The 14,008-nt window shown below is 45.7% G+C and overlaps 1 protein-coding gene across 1 annotated transcript in view; it reads left to right on the top strand.

The window, feature by feature from the left end:
- The window catches only part of LOC143983834 (antigen-presenting glycoprotein CD1d-like), a 40,052-nt gene extending 26,482 nt beyond the window's left edge, over nt 1–13,570 (top strand). The window contains exons 4-6 of the mRNA XM_077483934.1: nt 1,808–2,074; nt 8,919–9,024; nt 13,355–13,570. Coding sequence (XP_077340060.1) covers nt 1,808–2,074; nt 8,919–9,024; nt 13,355–13,415 — 434 coding nt within the window. The 3' untranslated portion in view covers nt 13,416–13,570. The remainder of the gene's footprint in view (nt 1–1,807; nt 2,075–8,918; nt 9,025–13,354) is intronic.
- The last annotated feature ends 438 nt before the right edge of the window (nt 13,571–14,008 follow it).

The raw sequence follows: 14,008 nt of genomic DNA, 5'->3' as shown, positions 1-14,008 counted from the left end.
CTCCCATTGATGTCTTTTCTCTGGAGCCGGAACAAAAAGGCTCCATGAGGAGAGGTAACATCACTTCCTCTGCTTCTGTTTACATTTCAGAAGCAGAGGAAGCTTCTCATTCATCAGGAGCGATCGTGAGGGGGTGGCCATGAGTCAGTGGCCTCCCCCTCAGGACGGATGGCTCCTGCAACAATGTCGACCACCTCAGGCCCGCGGGAGGGAAGTAACCTATGGATACATTATTCTGCCTGCCCGTGCCACTCTGCCGCAGTATATCTGCGTGAGCCAGTTGGCAAGTGGTTAAAATGGTAAGAAACATGTTATAATTACCTGCTCTGTGCAGGGGTTTTGCACAGAGCAGCTCTGATCCTCTTCTTTTTGGGTCCCCCTCTGGCACTCCTGGCACCTCCCCTTCAAGCAGTGCCCCCCATAGCAAGCCACTTGCCCTGGTGGCACCACTGCATGCTCACCCCTGAGCTGTTGCTCTATGGATACATTATTCCATAGGACACTGTCCCATCCCTGCTCTCTCCTCATTGGCTCACTGGCTGTGATTGACAGCAGTAGGAGCCAATGGACGCTGGATCGGAGGTAGCTCAGGTAAGGATGGGGGGGGGGGGTTCACTGCACAAAGAAGGTTTTTTACCTTCATGCATAATGCATGAAGGTAAAAAACCTTCAGCCTTTAGAACCACTTTAAGTATATCAAATACCAATCCCTTTTTTTTATTTGAACAGAGGAGGTTTTTTTCTTTGCTGCCTATGGCCCATTGAGGAGCTTTTCCTTCAATTCTTGTCTTGGAGACACAAAAAGAAGTGAGTGTACAGACAGTTGTTAACTGGAGTTAGTTAGCCAGCTTGGCTGCCTAAGCCAGGTGGAAGGGGTTTGTATTTTTGCCTCTTTTCTAGGTACGTTTGTGGGCTTTCTTGTGGTCTGGCCTCCTTCTTACTGTGAATATAAAAGAGGAGAGGTACAGGTGCAGAGAGGAAAAAAAATGGAAAATTTTGAATAAAAAAATTTAAAATTAGTTTCTGTTATACAATTTTAGTGCCAGTGACCACAATAACCTGAGCATCGATGCCAGTGACTGCAATAATAACCTCGGCATTGATTCTAGCAGCCAAAATAATAACTCCCACAGTGTTATTTAAACCTTCATTCAATGGTATTCAGTGGCAATGCCCCATTCTTTAAACCTCCCCTCCCCACATCAAACTTTCGTGGCAGTGTTAAGGAAATATAACTATTTGTAACACTTGTTTCCCATATTAGATCAAATAAGGCAGGAAGTTATAATCCCTTTCAGTTTATTTTTTGTCATCTGTGTCCCATTGGGGAGATTTCCCTTCATTTCCTGTCCCATCGCCAAAACAAGAAGTTACAGGAAATACCTGCAAATAAAGGGAATCCCTTGGGGGCACCAGAACTAGTGTACCCATTGGAAGATTTCCCCTCTATTACTTTTCTGGGGACAAACCAAGATTTGAGATTATCTTTTATTTTGACTTCCAATGATAATGGTAAACAGGACAAATGGAAAGGTTGAATCTCCCCAACAAGAGAACAGAAAGCAATAAAAACTGACAGATGTTCTAATCCATCTTCACTTTACCAAAAAAACGAAAAAATGTGCCCTTAATTGTACTCCTTTACCCTTATATTGCTGATCAGTGGCTGTGCTATTACCCTCCACCTCACCACCATTTTGTCTGGTGCCCTGTTTTCTCAGCTCTACATTTCCTAACTGCTTAGCATAACATGGAAATGGCTTTACCAGTTTCCTTTTTCTAATCGACTTTCCTCTATATATCTCAGTTAAACCACAGGTCCGCATAACCAAGAAACTTGATACATCTGGTACAGAGGTCATCTGTATGGTCACTGGCTTCTATCCAAAGCCAATCAATGTAAGCTTGTGGAAGGAAAATAAAATGGAAAAAGTGTTGTCAACCATGACTCTACCCAATGGAGACGGGACTTACCAGATAACAGTGTCATCAAATGTAAATTCTGTAGATCAGCAAAGTGTCTACTGCCAAGTGGAGCACAGCAGCTTGAATGAACCTCTAATAGTACATTTAGGTGAGTAATCCTTGAGGGGCTGAAATGTGAAATTTTGCTAAAAAAAAAAAATTATAGAAAATCGAAAGTAAATAAAGAGGACTAGGGATTAGCCGAATTTTTTCAGGAACAATAGCATGGGTAGCCCCACCTGCCCATTACCAGCCCCTTTGGGTCTTGTACGGATATTAAGAGGAAGCCTGTACCTAAATTAAAAGAAGGAAAGGAGTGGGGCCCCCAGGCCCTATATACTCAGAACAGCAGAATACAGGCGGTACAAACAAGACAGGGACTGTGTAGGTTTGTTGTGTTAATTAGAATCTGTTTGTAATTTTGAAATGGTAAATTTTTAAAGTGTAGCTCCAGTCAAAAAATCTATTTTTAAGCTTTTTGGAAAACATACGGAAGGGTTATGACCCCTGTATAATTTCTTTGGCCATCCGTCTTTTTTCATCTCACTTCCTGTTGTCTCCTTCCATTTGCAAGTAGGAGACGTTTGTAAGTTGGATGTTAGAAAGAAGGGGCCTGCCCTATATGCTCTGCAGAAATGGGGGCCTAATGTGTTGGTGTTGCCACAACACTGGAAGCCCTCAAAGTGACTCTTGGTGAGCGCTGGAGCGCCCTGCTGTGAACGATTATATCAAGAATTGTAATTACATGCCATTGTTGAACAGTGGTAGAAAAATTGGGCCTTTGGTGGTTGTGGTGGTGGTGCTGGTGCCACAACACTATAAGTCCTCACAGTGTCTCTCGGTGAGCACAGGAACAGGCCTTGCTGTGAAATATTATATCAAGAATTGTAATTACATGCCCCTGTTAAACAGGGGCTGAAAAATTGGGCCTTAGGCACTGGTGCTGGTGCTACGACACTACAACCTCTCCCAGATACTCTAATTGGAGTGCAGGAATGAGCCCTGCTGCAAACCATTGCATCAAAAATTCTAATTACATGCTCCTGTTAAAAAGGGGCCGAAAAATTGGGCCTTAGCCATTGGCATCACCCAGAACCAAAAAGGTTTTTCCAAGCTATCAGCAGGATCATTGAGGAGGAAGAGGATAGTCAGTCAACATAACAGGACAGTCACTCAGCATCAGTATAGGCAGTCTTGAAGTGATGTGACATTAAAAAAAAAATTATTTGGTTACATCAGCTTCAGGTGCTTGGTAGCTGGTGGTGATCCAAGACTGATTCATCTTGATGAAGGTCAGTCGATCAACCGAGTCGGTGGAGAGGCGCACCCTGTAATCGGTTACAAAGCCTCCAGCAGCAATGGAGGTGCGTTCCGAAAGAACGCTGGATGCAGGACAGGCCAGTAGCTCAATTGTATACTGTGCAAGCTCTGGCCAGTGATCCATCCTCAAGACCAAGTAAGCCAGAGGATTTTCGGTGGGAAAGGTGTCCAAGTCTGACCTTGCCCCTAGGTATTCTTGCACCATTTAAATCAGACGCTGGCGATGGTTGCTGGAATCGATCATACCTTGGCGCTGCGAACTAAAAAATTGTCTGAACGCATCGGTCAGACGGCCACCTTCTCCACCGCTCCTTCTGTGACTGACCGAAGCCTCAGCAAAAACGTTTTCCAGGACCAGGAGTTTGTAACCTCCCAGTCTCTTAGAACGCGTTGCACAGACCTTTCTGCAAGGCCTCCGGGAGATGTCTCATCCTCTGCTCCCTCTGCGATGGCAAAATAAAGTCCGCAACCTTACCCTTGTACCGTGGATCAAGGAGAGTGGCCAGCCAGTAACGGTCCCTCTCCTTGATCCGAAGAATACGAGGATTGTTCCGCAGGCTTTGCAGGATCAGGGAGGCCTTGCAGCATAGGTTAGCTGAGGCATTCGGTCTGGAGTCCTCTGGGTCACTAAGGACAACATGATCTGCAGCCACCTCCTCCCAGCCACATAGAAGTCCACGGGTTTCTTGGGACTGTAAATCATCCCTAAAAGACTGCTGCTGATGATGCTGAGTGCCAGGCTCCACCTCCATGCTGACACAATCCTCCTCCTCCTCCTCGTCCTCTTCCTGTGTGATGGGTGGGACAGCAGGAACACTGTCTGGATAAAGGGGGCCTTGAGAGGCAAGGAAGTCCTCCTCTTCCTGCCTCTGTTCTGCCTCAAGTGCCCTGTCCATTATTCCACGCAGCGTATGCTCCAACAGGTGGACAAGAGGTACAGTGTCACTCCCTCTGTTGCATGTGCAGCCGCTGCAGCATGGCCAACGTTAAGTTCCACCTGGTGGGCATGTCACATATTAGGCGGTTCTTGGGCAGGTTCAACTCCTTTTGGAGCTCGGCCAGCCGAGCACTGGCATTAAATGATCGGCGGAAATGCACACAGACTTTCCTGGCTTGCCTCAGGACATCCTGTAAGCCCGGTTACCTGACCAAGAACCGCTGCACCACCAGGGTCAGTTGTCCCCGTCAGATGGCGGAGAGGAGGTTGGCGCCATTGTCGCAAACCAACATTCCTGGCTTATGCTGGCATGGTGTCAACCACCTCTCAGCCTGCCCTTGCAGAGCTGACAAAATATCTGCCCCAGTGTGGCTCCTGTCCCCCAAACAAACTAGCGCAAGCACGGCATGGCATCTTTTTGCCTGCATACTTGCGTAGCCCCTTGAACGCCTACGGAGCACCGCTGGTTCCCGAGGACAAATCATTGGAAGAGGCCATGGAGGAAGAAGAAGAGGAGGGGCTGGAGGAGAGAGGTGTGTCACAACCAGTAGTAGCATTTTGGAGGCGTAGTGGTGGAACAACCTCCAACACTACTGCACCTTGTCCTGCATCCTTCCCAGCTGCCAGAAGAGTGACCCAATGGGCCGTGAAAGATAGGTAACATCCCTGTCCATGCCTGCTGGACCCGCGGTAATATGCACCTTACCACTGACCGCCCTGTCCAGCGAGGCATGGACATTGCCTTCCACATGCTGGTAGAGAGCCGGAATCCATGAGAAAAAGTGGTGTTTATGGACCTGCCACTGAGGAACCGCACATTGTACAAACTCACGGAAGGGGGCGGAGTCTACCAACTGGAAAGGCAGCAGTTGAAGTGCTAGCAATTTAGCCAAGCTAGCATTCAACCGCTGGGCATGTGGATGGCTGGGAGTGAACTTCTTTTGATGGTCCAGCAGCTGGGGTAGGGAAATCTGCCTGCTACAATCGGACGTCTGTGTACTGCTAGCAGAGTGCCCGCAAGTACTTGGCTGTGACACACCTAATTCTACACCTTCATTCCTCTCAGTTCAGGTTTCAGAGAGGACTGAAGGTCTAGTGCAGTTGGAGATCCCAGCTGATGAGGCGGAAGGAGAAGTCTGCTTTGTTCTTTGGTGTGGGTCTTTAAGGTACGCTTGCCAACGAGCTGCATGGCAGATCAACGTATGTCTGGTCAAGCATGTGGTGCCCAATCAGCTGATGTTTTGGCCACGCGAGATACTCTTGAGACATATGTTGTAGATAGCAGTGGTCCGATCTGATACACTCATCTCAAAAAAGGCCCACACCAAAGAACTTTTGGAATAACGCGCAGAGGCAGCGCCCTGCACAGGCGGAGCTCTGTGGTGTGATTTAGTCGGTGTGCTGCCCCTAAGCTGGCCCCCGGAGGGCATCCTGCCTCGCTGGAGATGTGCCTCCTCCTCCTCCTCTCTCCTATCAGGCATCCACATGGAGTCAGTGACCTCATCATCCCCTCCCTCTTCATCACTGGAGCAAACCTGGCAGTATGCTGCAGCTGGTGGAACAGACTGCCAGATTGCTGTTTTTTTGAGCATCCCCTCTCTGCACTCATGCTACTGCCTTCCTCTAGCTGGGTATCATCATCAGAGCCTTCAAAACGCTGGGAATCCTCCTGGAGCATGTACCCAACACTGTGCTCAAACAGTTCGGGAGACTCCTCAGGAGGACATGGTGGGTCTAAGGAAGGAGTGACTGATGACATTGAGACGAGGGAAGAGGACACGTTGGCAGCTGCTTTGCTATTACCTTGAGCCTGGGTGAGAGAGGATGAGGAGGATGAGAAGGGCTTGGTCATCCACTCTACCAAGTCTTCGGCATTATGCGGCTCAACACGTCCAGCTGCCGAAAATAAGGACAAGCATGTCCCATGGCCACGTGCTGATGATGATGCACCATGTCCATGACCAGCACTCTTGCCTCTAGACACAGAGCCTGCTTGCTCTCTTTTATTGGCTCGTGACTGTCTGCCTCTCCTTGTTGGCCTTCCAGACATAGTAATGGCCTGCAGGGAGATGGGAAAACCAGCAATTGGGTAGCTTTAGGTGCACACTGAGCAGATGACACAGTACACCGACTGTAATTACTGCAGCTGCCTGCCTGTGTTACAGAAACAGAACACCAGCAATAAGGGGTAGCTTCAGGTGTATACTGTGCAGGAGGCACACAACACCCACTGTAAATGCTGCAGATGCCTGTATTACAGAACACCAGTAATAAAGGGTAGCTTCAGGTGTATACTGTGCTGGAGGCACACAACACCCACTTTAACTCCTGCAGATGCCTGTATTACAGAACACCAGCAATAAAGGGTAGCTACAGGTGTATACTGTGCTGGAGGCACACAACACCCACTTTAACTCCTGCAGATGCCTGTATTAGAGAACACCAGCAATAAAGGGTAGATACAGGTGTATACCATGCTGGAGGCACACAACACCCACTTTAACTCCTGCAGATGCCTGTATTAGAGAACACCGGCAATAAAGGGTAGATACAAGTGTATACTCTGCTGGAGGCACACAACACACACTTTAACTCCTGCAGATGCCTGTATTAGAGAACACCAGCAATAAAGGGTAGATACAGGTGTATACCATGCTAGAGGCACACAACACCCACTTTAACTCCTGCAGATGCCTGTATTAGAGAACACCAGCAATAAAGGGTAGATACAGGTGTATACTCTGCTGGAGGCACACAACACACACTTTAACTCTTGCAGATGCCTGCATACTTGCATAGCCCCTTGAACGCCTACGGAGCACCACTGGTTCCCGAGGACAAATCACTGGAAGAGGCCATGGGGGAAGAAGAAGAGGAGGAATTGAATGCTGATCGGTGCCTAAAAATATAATGAAAATTGTTAATTTATTGCAACTTACTAATCCTTATGTCGCGTACACACGATCGGACCAGAGTCCGCCGGACAATCCACCAGTGTGTGGGCTCCGGCAGACTTTTTTTCCCCAAAAGTCCGGCGGACTTAGAAAGTAGTTTTGACTACCCCAAAGCACCTTGTGCCCATGTTGATGAGGACAAGGGCCTCTTACCGACAACCCTGACCGTTGGTTTTCGGGGTCTGTGGGCGGGGGGATTATCGGAATCCGGGAGCCCCCTTTAATAAGGTGGCCCCCAGATACCGGCCCCCCACCCTATGTGAATGAGTATGGGGTACAATGTACCCCTACCCATTCACCTGGTGAAAAAAAAATTAAATAAACACAACACAAGGTTTTAAAATAATTTATTGCACAGCTCCGGGGGTCTTCTTCTGTCTTGGGGGGTCTTCTCGCCGGACTCCTCTGGTATCTTCTGCTCTTTCTCGTATTGGGGCAGAAAATGAGCATTCATCCTTTTTTGCAGATAGAGTGGAGCTACGGTTTTGTTCCTAAGGTATCTTTCCGTTTCACTCTCTTGAAAGCTTGGGCACTACCTACCTTTCCAGATCCACGGTCAGGGTCTTTGCATGAATTGGACATTTCCAGAGTTCTAAGATAATACCTACAGGTTACAGTGCCCTTCAGAGCATCAAATAAATTGTTCATACTCCCTTGGAGAAAGAATAAAGGGAAGGAAGCAGCCTCAAGAATGATTGCCTCTTGGATTTGTAAGCCGATCCAAAGGGCATATAGGGCAAGCGGGATGGATTCTTCGGCAGTTAAAGCCCACTCAAAGAGGGCAGTTTCTTCATTTTAGGCAGCAAGGGCTAATGTCTCTTTGAAGACAATTTGTAGAGCTTCAACTTGGTCTTCTCCAAACACGTTCATGAGACATTTAGAGTTGATCCAGGAGCACTTACTTCAGTGGAGTTCGGAAGAAGGCCAGTTGAATTAGCTTTTGCGTTTACTTAATAAATTTCTTTATGAGCATTACCCACCCAGTTTTTCAGCTATTTATTTTATCACAGGTATGATGCCATGGAGGCACCAGGAAAATGAAAAATTGTATCATGGTGCCTATCCATGGCAGCATATATGCCCTCCCTTGGTACTCCATATGACAAAGAATGCTATGGGGGCTATTGATCTTTATTTTATAATACATTCACTATCATGAGGGGAGGAGTCTGGGGCGGAGCTTATCACAGGTATGCTGCCATGGATAGGCACCAGGAAAGGAAAATTACGGTAAGAATAATAATATTTTGAGTTTTTCTTCTCTGTTTTAAACCTCTGTCAGTTTATCTTTTGCCATCTGCGTCCCATTTGGGAGATTTCCCTTCATGTCCTGTCCCATATACAAAACAGGAAGTGAGAGGAAACCCCTTCAAATTATGGACATTCTTTGAGGACCCCCAGGTCACCAGGTGTCCTCATTGAAATATTTCCCCTCTATTACTATTCCGGGGACAGGCCAAAATTTGGGATTTTCTTTTCAGTTCAATGATAATGATAAATCAGGACAATTAGAGAGGATGAATCTCCCTAACAGGGTCACAGTTCATGATAGCAACTGACAGGGGTTCTAATCCCTCTCCACTCTATCTAAAACAAAAAAAAAGTTTCCCTTTTAGTTGTACTTTAAGTACCAATTTAAGTGACCTTCGTGTAATATTTCCTATTTAGCTGTAGCAGTATTTCTTATTTAGCCCGATGTCACATTTTAATATTGATCTACAGTATATTAATCACCTCTGCAGATGAGATACATCACGCCCTCATCGGACTGGTTGTGGGGATAACAGTTGCTGTCATTGTGTGTGTGATCGGGCTGGCATGCTTTGTGAAGTTGTATAAAAAGCACAGGTAAGAATTCATCATTGAGAGATATAAATACAGTATATTGTGGTGCAAGCTTACAGCAAAACATTATAAATCCACAATCATTACTAGACAAACTCTAGAAGCTTAGACTTCACAATATCATCTCTGGATTTTAATTCTCCACCCAAGCTATATTTTTTAATTATATTTTTATGTGCAAATTACATTTTGTAATCTTGCACTTTTCTGTGGTACAAAATATTTTTTTTTCTTTCTTTTAATTAAACCCTTCCCATACCTCCTGGCTCTTTAGGAGCATCTAAATACTGGGAGGCGGAGGTGTGCATTCCGATCATGTGACTGCTGTGATTAGCACAGAAGGTATTTTACCTTCATGTTTAACCACTTCAGCCCCGAACCATTTTGCTGGCCAAAGACCAGACCGCTTTTGCGATTCGGGAATGCGTGGCTTTAACTGACAATTGTGTGGTCATGCAACGTGGCATCCAAACAAAATTGACTTCCCTTTTTTCCCAAAAATAGAGCTTTCTTTTGGTGGTATTTGATCACCCCTGCGGTTTTTATTTTTTGCGCTATAAACATAAATAGAGCGACAATTGTGAAAAAAAATTATTATTTTTAACTTTTTGTTATAATAAATATCCCCCAAAAATATATAAAAAAAACATTTTTCCCTCAGTTTAGGCCGATACGTATTCTTCTACATATTTTTGGTAAAAAAAATTGATTGGTTTGCGCAAAAGTTATAGCTTTTACAAAACAGGGGATAGTTTTATGGCATTTTTATTAATATTTTTTTTTTTTTACTAGTAATGGCAGCGAGCAGTGATTTTTATTGTGACTGCGACATTATGGCGGACACATCAGACATTTTTGACACATTTTTGAGACCATTGTCATTTATACAGCAATCACTGCTATACAAATGCAGTGATTCCTGTGTAAATGACACTGGCAGTGAAGGGGTTAACCAGTGGGTGGCAGTGTAGGGGTTAAGTGTTCCTAGGGGCGTGTTACTAACTGTTGGGGGCTGGGCTTTCTTTTAGTGAACACTGATCTCTGCTCCAATCACATAGAGCAGAGATCAGCGTCACTTGTTGCTAGCCAGAACGGGGAGATGCTGTTTACAACAGCATCTCCCAGTTCCGCCGCCCAGTGAGACGATCGCGGGTATGCCCATGGCGATCGAGTCTGTGGGACCCGCAACCGGACTCACGGGGGTCCTGACCAGCACGTGAGCGTGCCGCCGCCGGCATGCTTGCGATGGCAGGGCGGTAAATTTAAAGGGACGTACAGGTACGCCCATTTGTCTGCCCGTGCCATTCTGCCGACATACATCGGCGTGCGCCGGTCGGGAAGTGGATATGTATGAAGGTTAAAAATGTTGAGCCTATCTTTGACGCAGCCTGGGAACCTAAATATGTCAAAATGCCGCTCTATCCTGGACACAATCTTCTCTAATGACAATGTCCTAATACAGTGGTGTGAAAAAGTGTTTGCCCCCTTCCTCATTTCCTGTTCCTTTGCATGTTTGTCACACTTAAGTGTTTCGGAACATCAAACCAATTTAAACAATAGTCAAGGACAACACAAGTAAACACAAAATGCAGTTTGTAAATGAAGGTGTTTATTATTAAAGGTGAAAAAAAATCCAAACCATCATGGCCCTGTGTGAAAAAGTGATTGCCCCCCTTGTTAAAACATACTATAACTGTGGTTGTCCACACCTGAGTTCAATTTCTCTAGCCACACCCAGGCCTGATTATTGCCACACCTGTTCACAATCAAGGCATCACTTAAATAGGAGCTGCTTGACACAGTAAGGTCCACCAGAAGATCCTTAAAAGCTACACATCATGCCGAGACCCAAAGAAATTCAGGAACAATTGAGAAAGAAAGTAATTGAGATCTATCAGTCTGGAAAGGGTTATAAAGCCATTTCCAAAGCTTTGGGAATCCAGCGAACCACAGTGAGAGCCATTATCCACAAATGGCGAAGACATGGAACAGTGGTGAACCTTCCCAGGAGTGGCCGGCCGCCCAAAATTACCCCAAGAGCGCAGCGACGACTCATCCAAGAGGTCACAAAAGACCCCACAACAACGTCCAAGGAACTGCAGGCCTCACTTGCCTCAGTTAAGGTCAGCGTTCATGCCTCCACCATCAGGAAAAGACTGGGCAAAAATGGCCTGCATGGCAGAGTTCCAAGGAGAAAACCACTGCTGAGCAAAAAGAACATCAAAGCTTGTCTCAATTTCTCCACAACACATCTTGATGATCCCCAAGACTTTTGGGACAACATTCTGTGGACCGATGAGACAAAAGTGGAACTCTTTGGAAGGTGTGTGTCCAAGTATATCTGGCGTAGAAGGAACACTGCATTTCATAAAAAGAACATTATACCAACAGTAAAATATGGTGGTAGTGTGATGGTCTGGGGCTGTTTTGCTGCTTCAGGACCTGGAAGACTTGCCGTGATAAAAGGAACTATGAATTCTGCTGTCTACCAAGAGATCCTGAAGGAGAATGTCCGACCATCTGTTCGTGTACTCAAGCTGAAACGAACTTGGGTTCTGCAGCAGGACAATGATCCTAAACACACCAGCAAGTCCACCACCGAATGGCTGAAGAAAAACAAAATGAAGACTTTGGAGTGGCCTAGCCAAAGTCCTGACCTGAATCCTATTGAGATGTTGTGGTATGACCTTAAAAAGGCCGTTCATGCTCGAAAACCCTCTAATGTAACTGAATTAGGACAATTCTGCAAAGATGAGTGGGCCAAAATTCCTCCAGGACGCTGTAAAAGCCTCATTGCACGTTATCGCAAACGCTTGGTTGCAGTTGTTGCTGCTAAGGGTGGCCCAACCAGTTATTAGGTTTAGGGGGCAATCACTTTTTCACACAGGGCCATGATGGTTTGGATTTTTTTTCACCTTTAATAATAAACACCTTCATTTACAAATTGCATTTTGTGTTTACTTGTGTTGTCCTTGACTATTGTTTAAATTGGTTTGATGTTCCGAAACACTTAAGTGTGACAAACATGCAAAGGAACAGGAAATGAGGAAGGGGGCAAACACTTTTTCACACCACTGTACTTCTACTCTCCTCTAATCCTTTCTCATGGGGAACCTCTCCAGACTATCTCTGACTTTAATCCCCCCTTGTATCTGTCTTTTACAAGTCCTCGATAAAACAAAGGAAAAGAGGCAAACTGGAAAGTCCTCTAGTGCTTAACTTTCATAGTGATTTCAATCTCAGGTAGTACTTAATCTATCCTTCTAACCCCTGGGGATTACCCACCTGGAAAATGTGATTTATACAGGCTGCGGAGTCATGCATAACACATCCCTCCACAGGCCCAACCTAAAAAGAAGCTTGCATTTGGTCAATGGGGTTGGGACCAGACTATTCTGACCAGATCCCCCCCCCCCCCAGTCCACAGTGTGAACCCATTGGGGTGGCAAGGGGGGGCTCGATCGGAGCAGGGCGGACACAATCCTACATTCCCTGGAATAGGCATTTTAGATAACATGGTCACTATATATTCCCCAAGGAAATTTCCTGTAACTACATACCTCTACGCCTACTACTTCATTTTCTGAATGTTAACGTTACCTATTCCAAATGTTGGGCAATGATAAGATAAAATTAAACTACATTATCACATCAATGTTACCCGATATGTTTCGCAAATGTTATATATGAGGCCTTGCAGGCCACTTTCATTCCTTATAATGTTACTTTGTATTTCACTGACTGAAAATGAATAAAAATATTGAAACGAAAACCTTAAAGGGATTGTAAAGTGAATTATTTTTTTTTTTTTTAAATAACAAACATGTTATACTTACCTCCACTGTGCAGCTCGTTTTGCACAGAGTGGCCCCAAACCTGCTCTTCTGGGGTCCCTCGGCGGCTGTCTCTGCTTCCTCCCGCAGGTACTTCTCACGTTCATGCGAGCTCCCTCGCATGGTGAGAAGCATCTGCGGGCGCGCTCCCGTGATACAGCCGGCGGCCATAGCCACTCACTGTATCACACGGCCCCGCCCCTGGCGCTCCGCGTCAGTTGATGTGATTGACAGCAGCGCGAGCCAATGGCTGCGCTGCTTTCCATCCATCCACTTCAGCCAATCAGCGGCCAGGCTGAACGGTGGAAAGGATGTCGGGGGACGAGCGCGGGACTTTCGAGGGGTGAGGGGCGCAGACACTGTCAGATGTTTTTTCACCTTAATGCATAGAATGCATTAAGGTGAAAAAACATTTACCTTTACAACCCCTTTAAGCCTTTGCAATTACTTTAACTGCTAAACAACATGTACTAACTCAGGTTGTTTTTCACATTAAACAGAAGATATACACCCATCATCGGATTGACCATGGACCGACTCTCCTGGAGAAGAGATTGGTAAACTGTTGCCGGACAACACACAAGGACCACACATAATTTCAAAGCAACTGAAACCTATATTAAATATTAATTTGAGAAGCAAAGTTTGTATAAAGATAATGAAAACTATGCTATCACATATAAATACATAACAAGATAAAACATAATTGACCTCTATATTGACTTTGAATATGCTTGAATTTACACTATACTGTCAAAAGTATATATTTTTCGAAGGGAATGAGACACTATTTGGAGTATGGATAAAGGATAAAAATGCACGATTAAAGGATATTATGAAAGAGGGAGAGATATAAACAATCCAGGAGTTAAAGGGATTGTAAAGTGGATTTTTTTAAAAAAATAACAAACAGGTTATACTTACCTCCACTGTGCAGCTCGATTTGCACAGAGTAGCCCCGAACCTGCTCTTCTGGGGTCCCTCTGCGGCTGTCTCGGCTTCCTCCCGCAGGTGCTTCTAACGTTCATGCGTGCTCCCTCGCATGGTGAGAAGCATCTGCTGGCGCGCTCCCCTGATACAGCCGGTGGCTATAGCCGCTCGCTGTATCACACGGCCCCGTCTCCGGCGCTCCGCATCAGTGGATGTGATTGACA

The sequence above is a fragment of the Lithobates pipiens genome, unplaced genomic scaffold, assembly GCF_037356315.1.
Source record: "Lithobates pipiens isolate NorthernLeopardFrog02 unplaced genomic scaffold, aLitPip1_a1.2 Scaffold_1, whole genome shotgun sequence".
NCBI lineage: Eukaryota > Metazoa > Chordata > Amphibia > Anura > Ranidae > Lithobates > Lithobates pipiens.
This window is presented reverse-complemented; position numbering and strand designations above follow the sequence as displayed.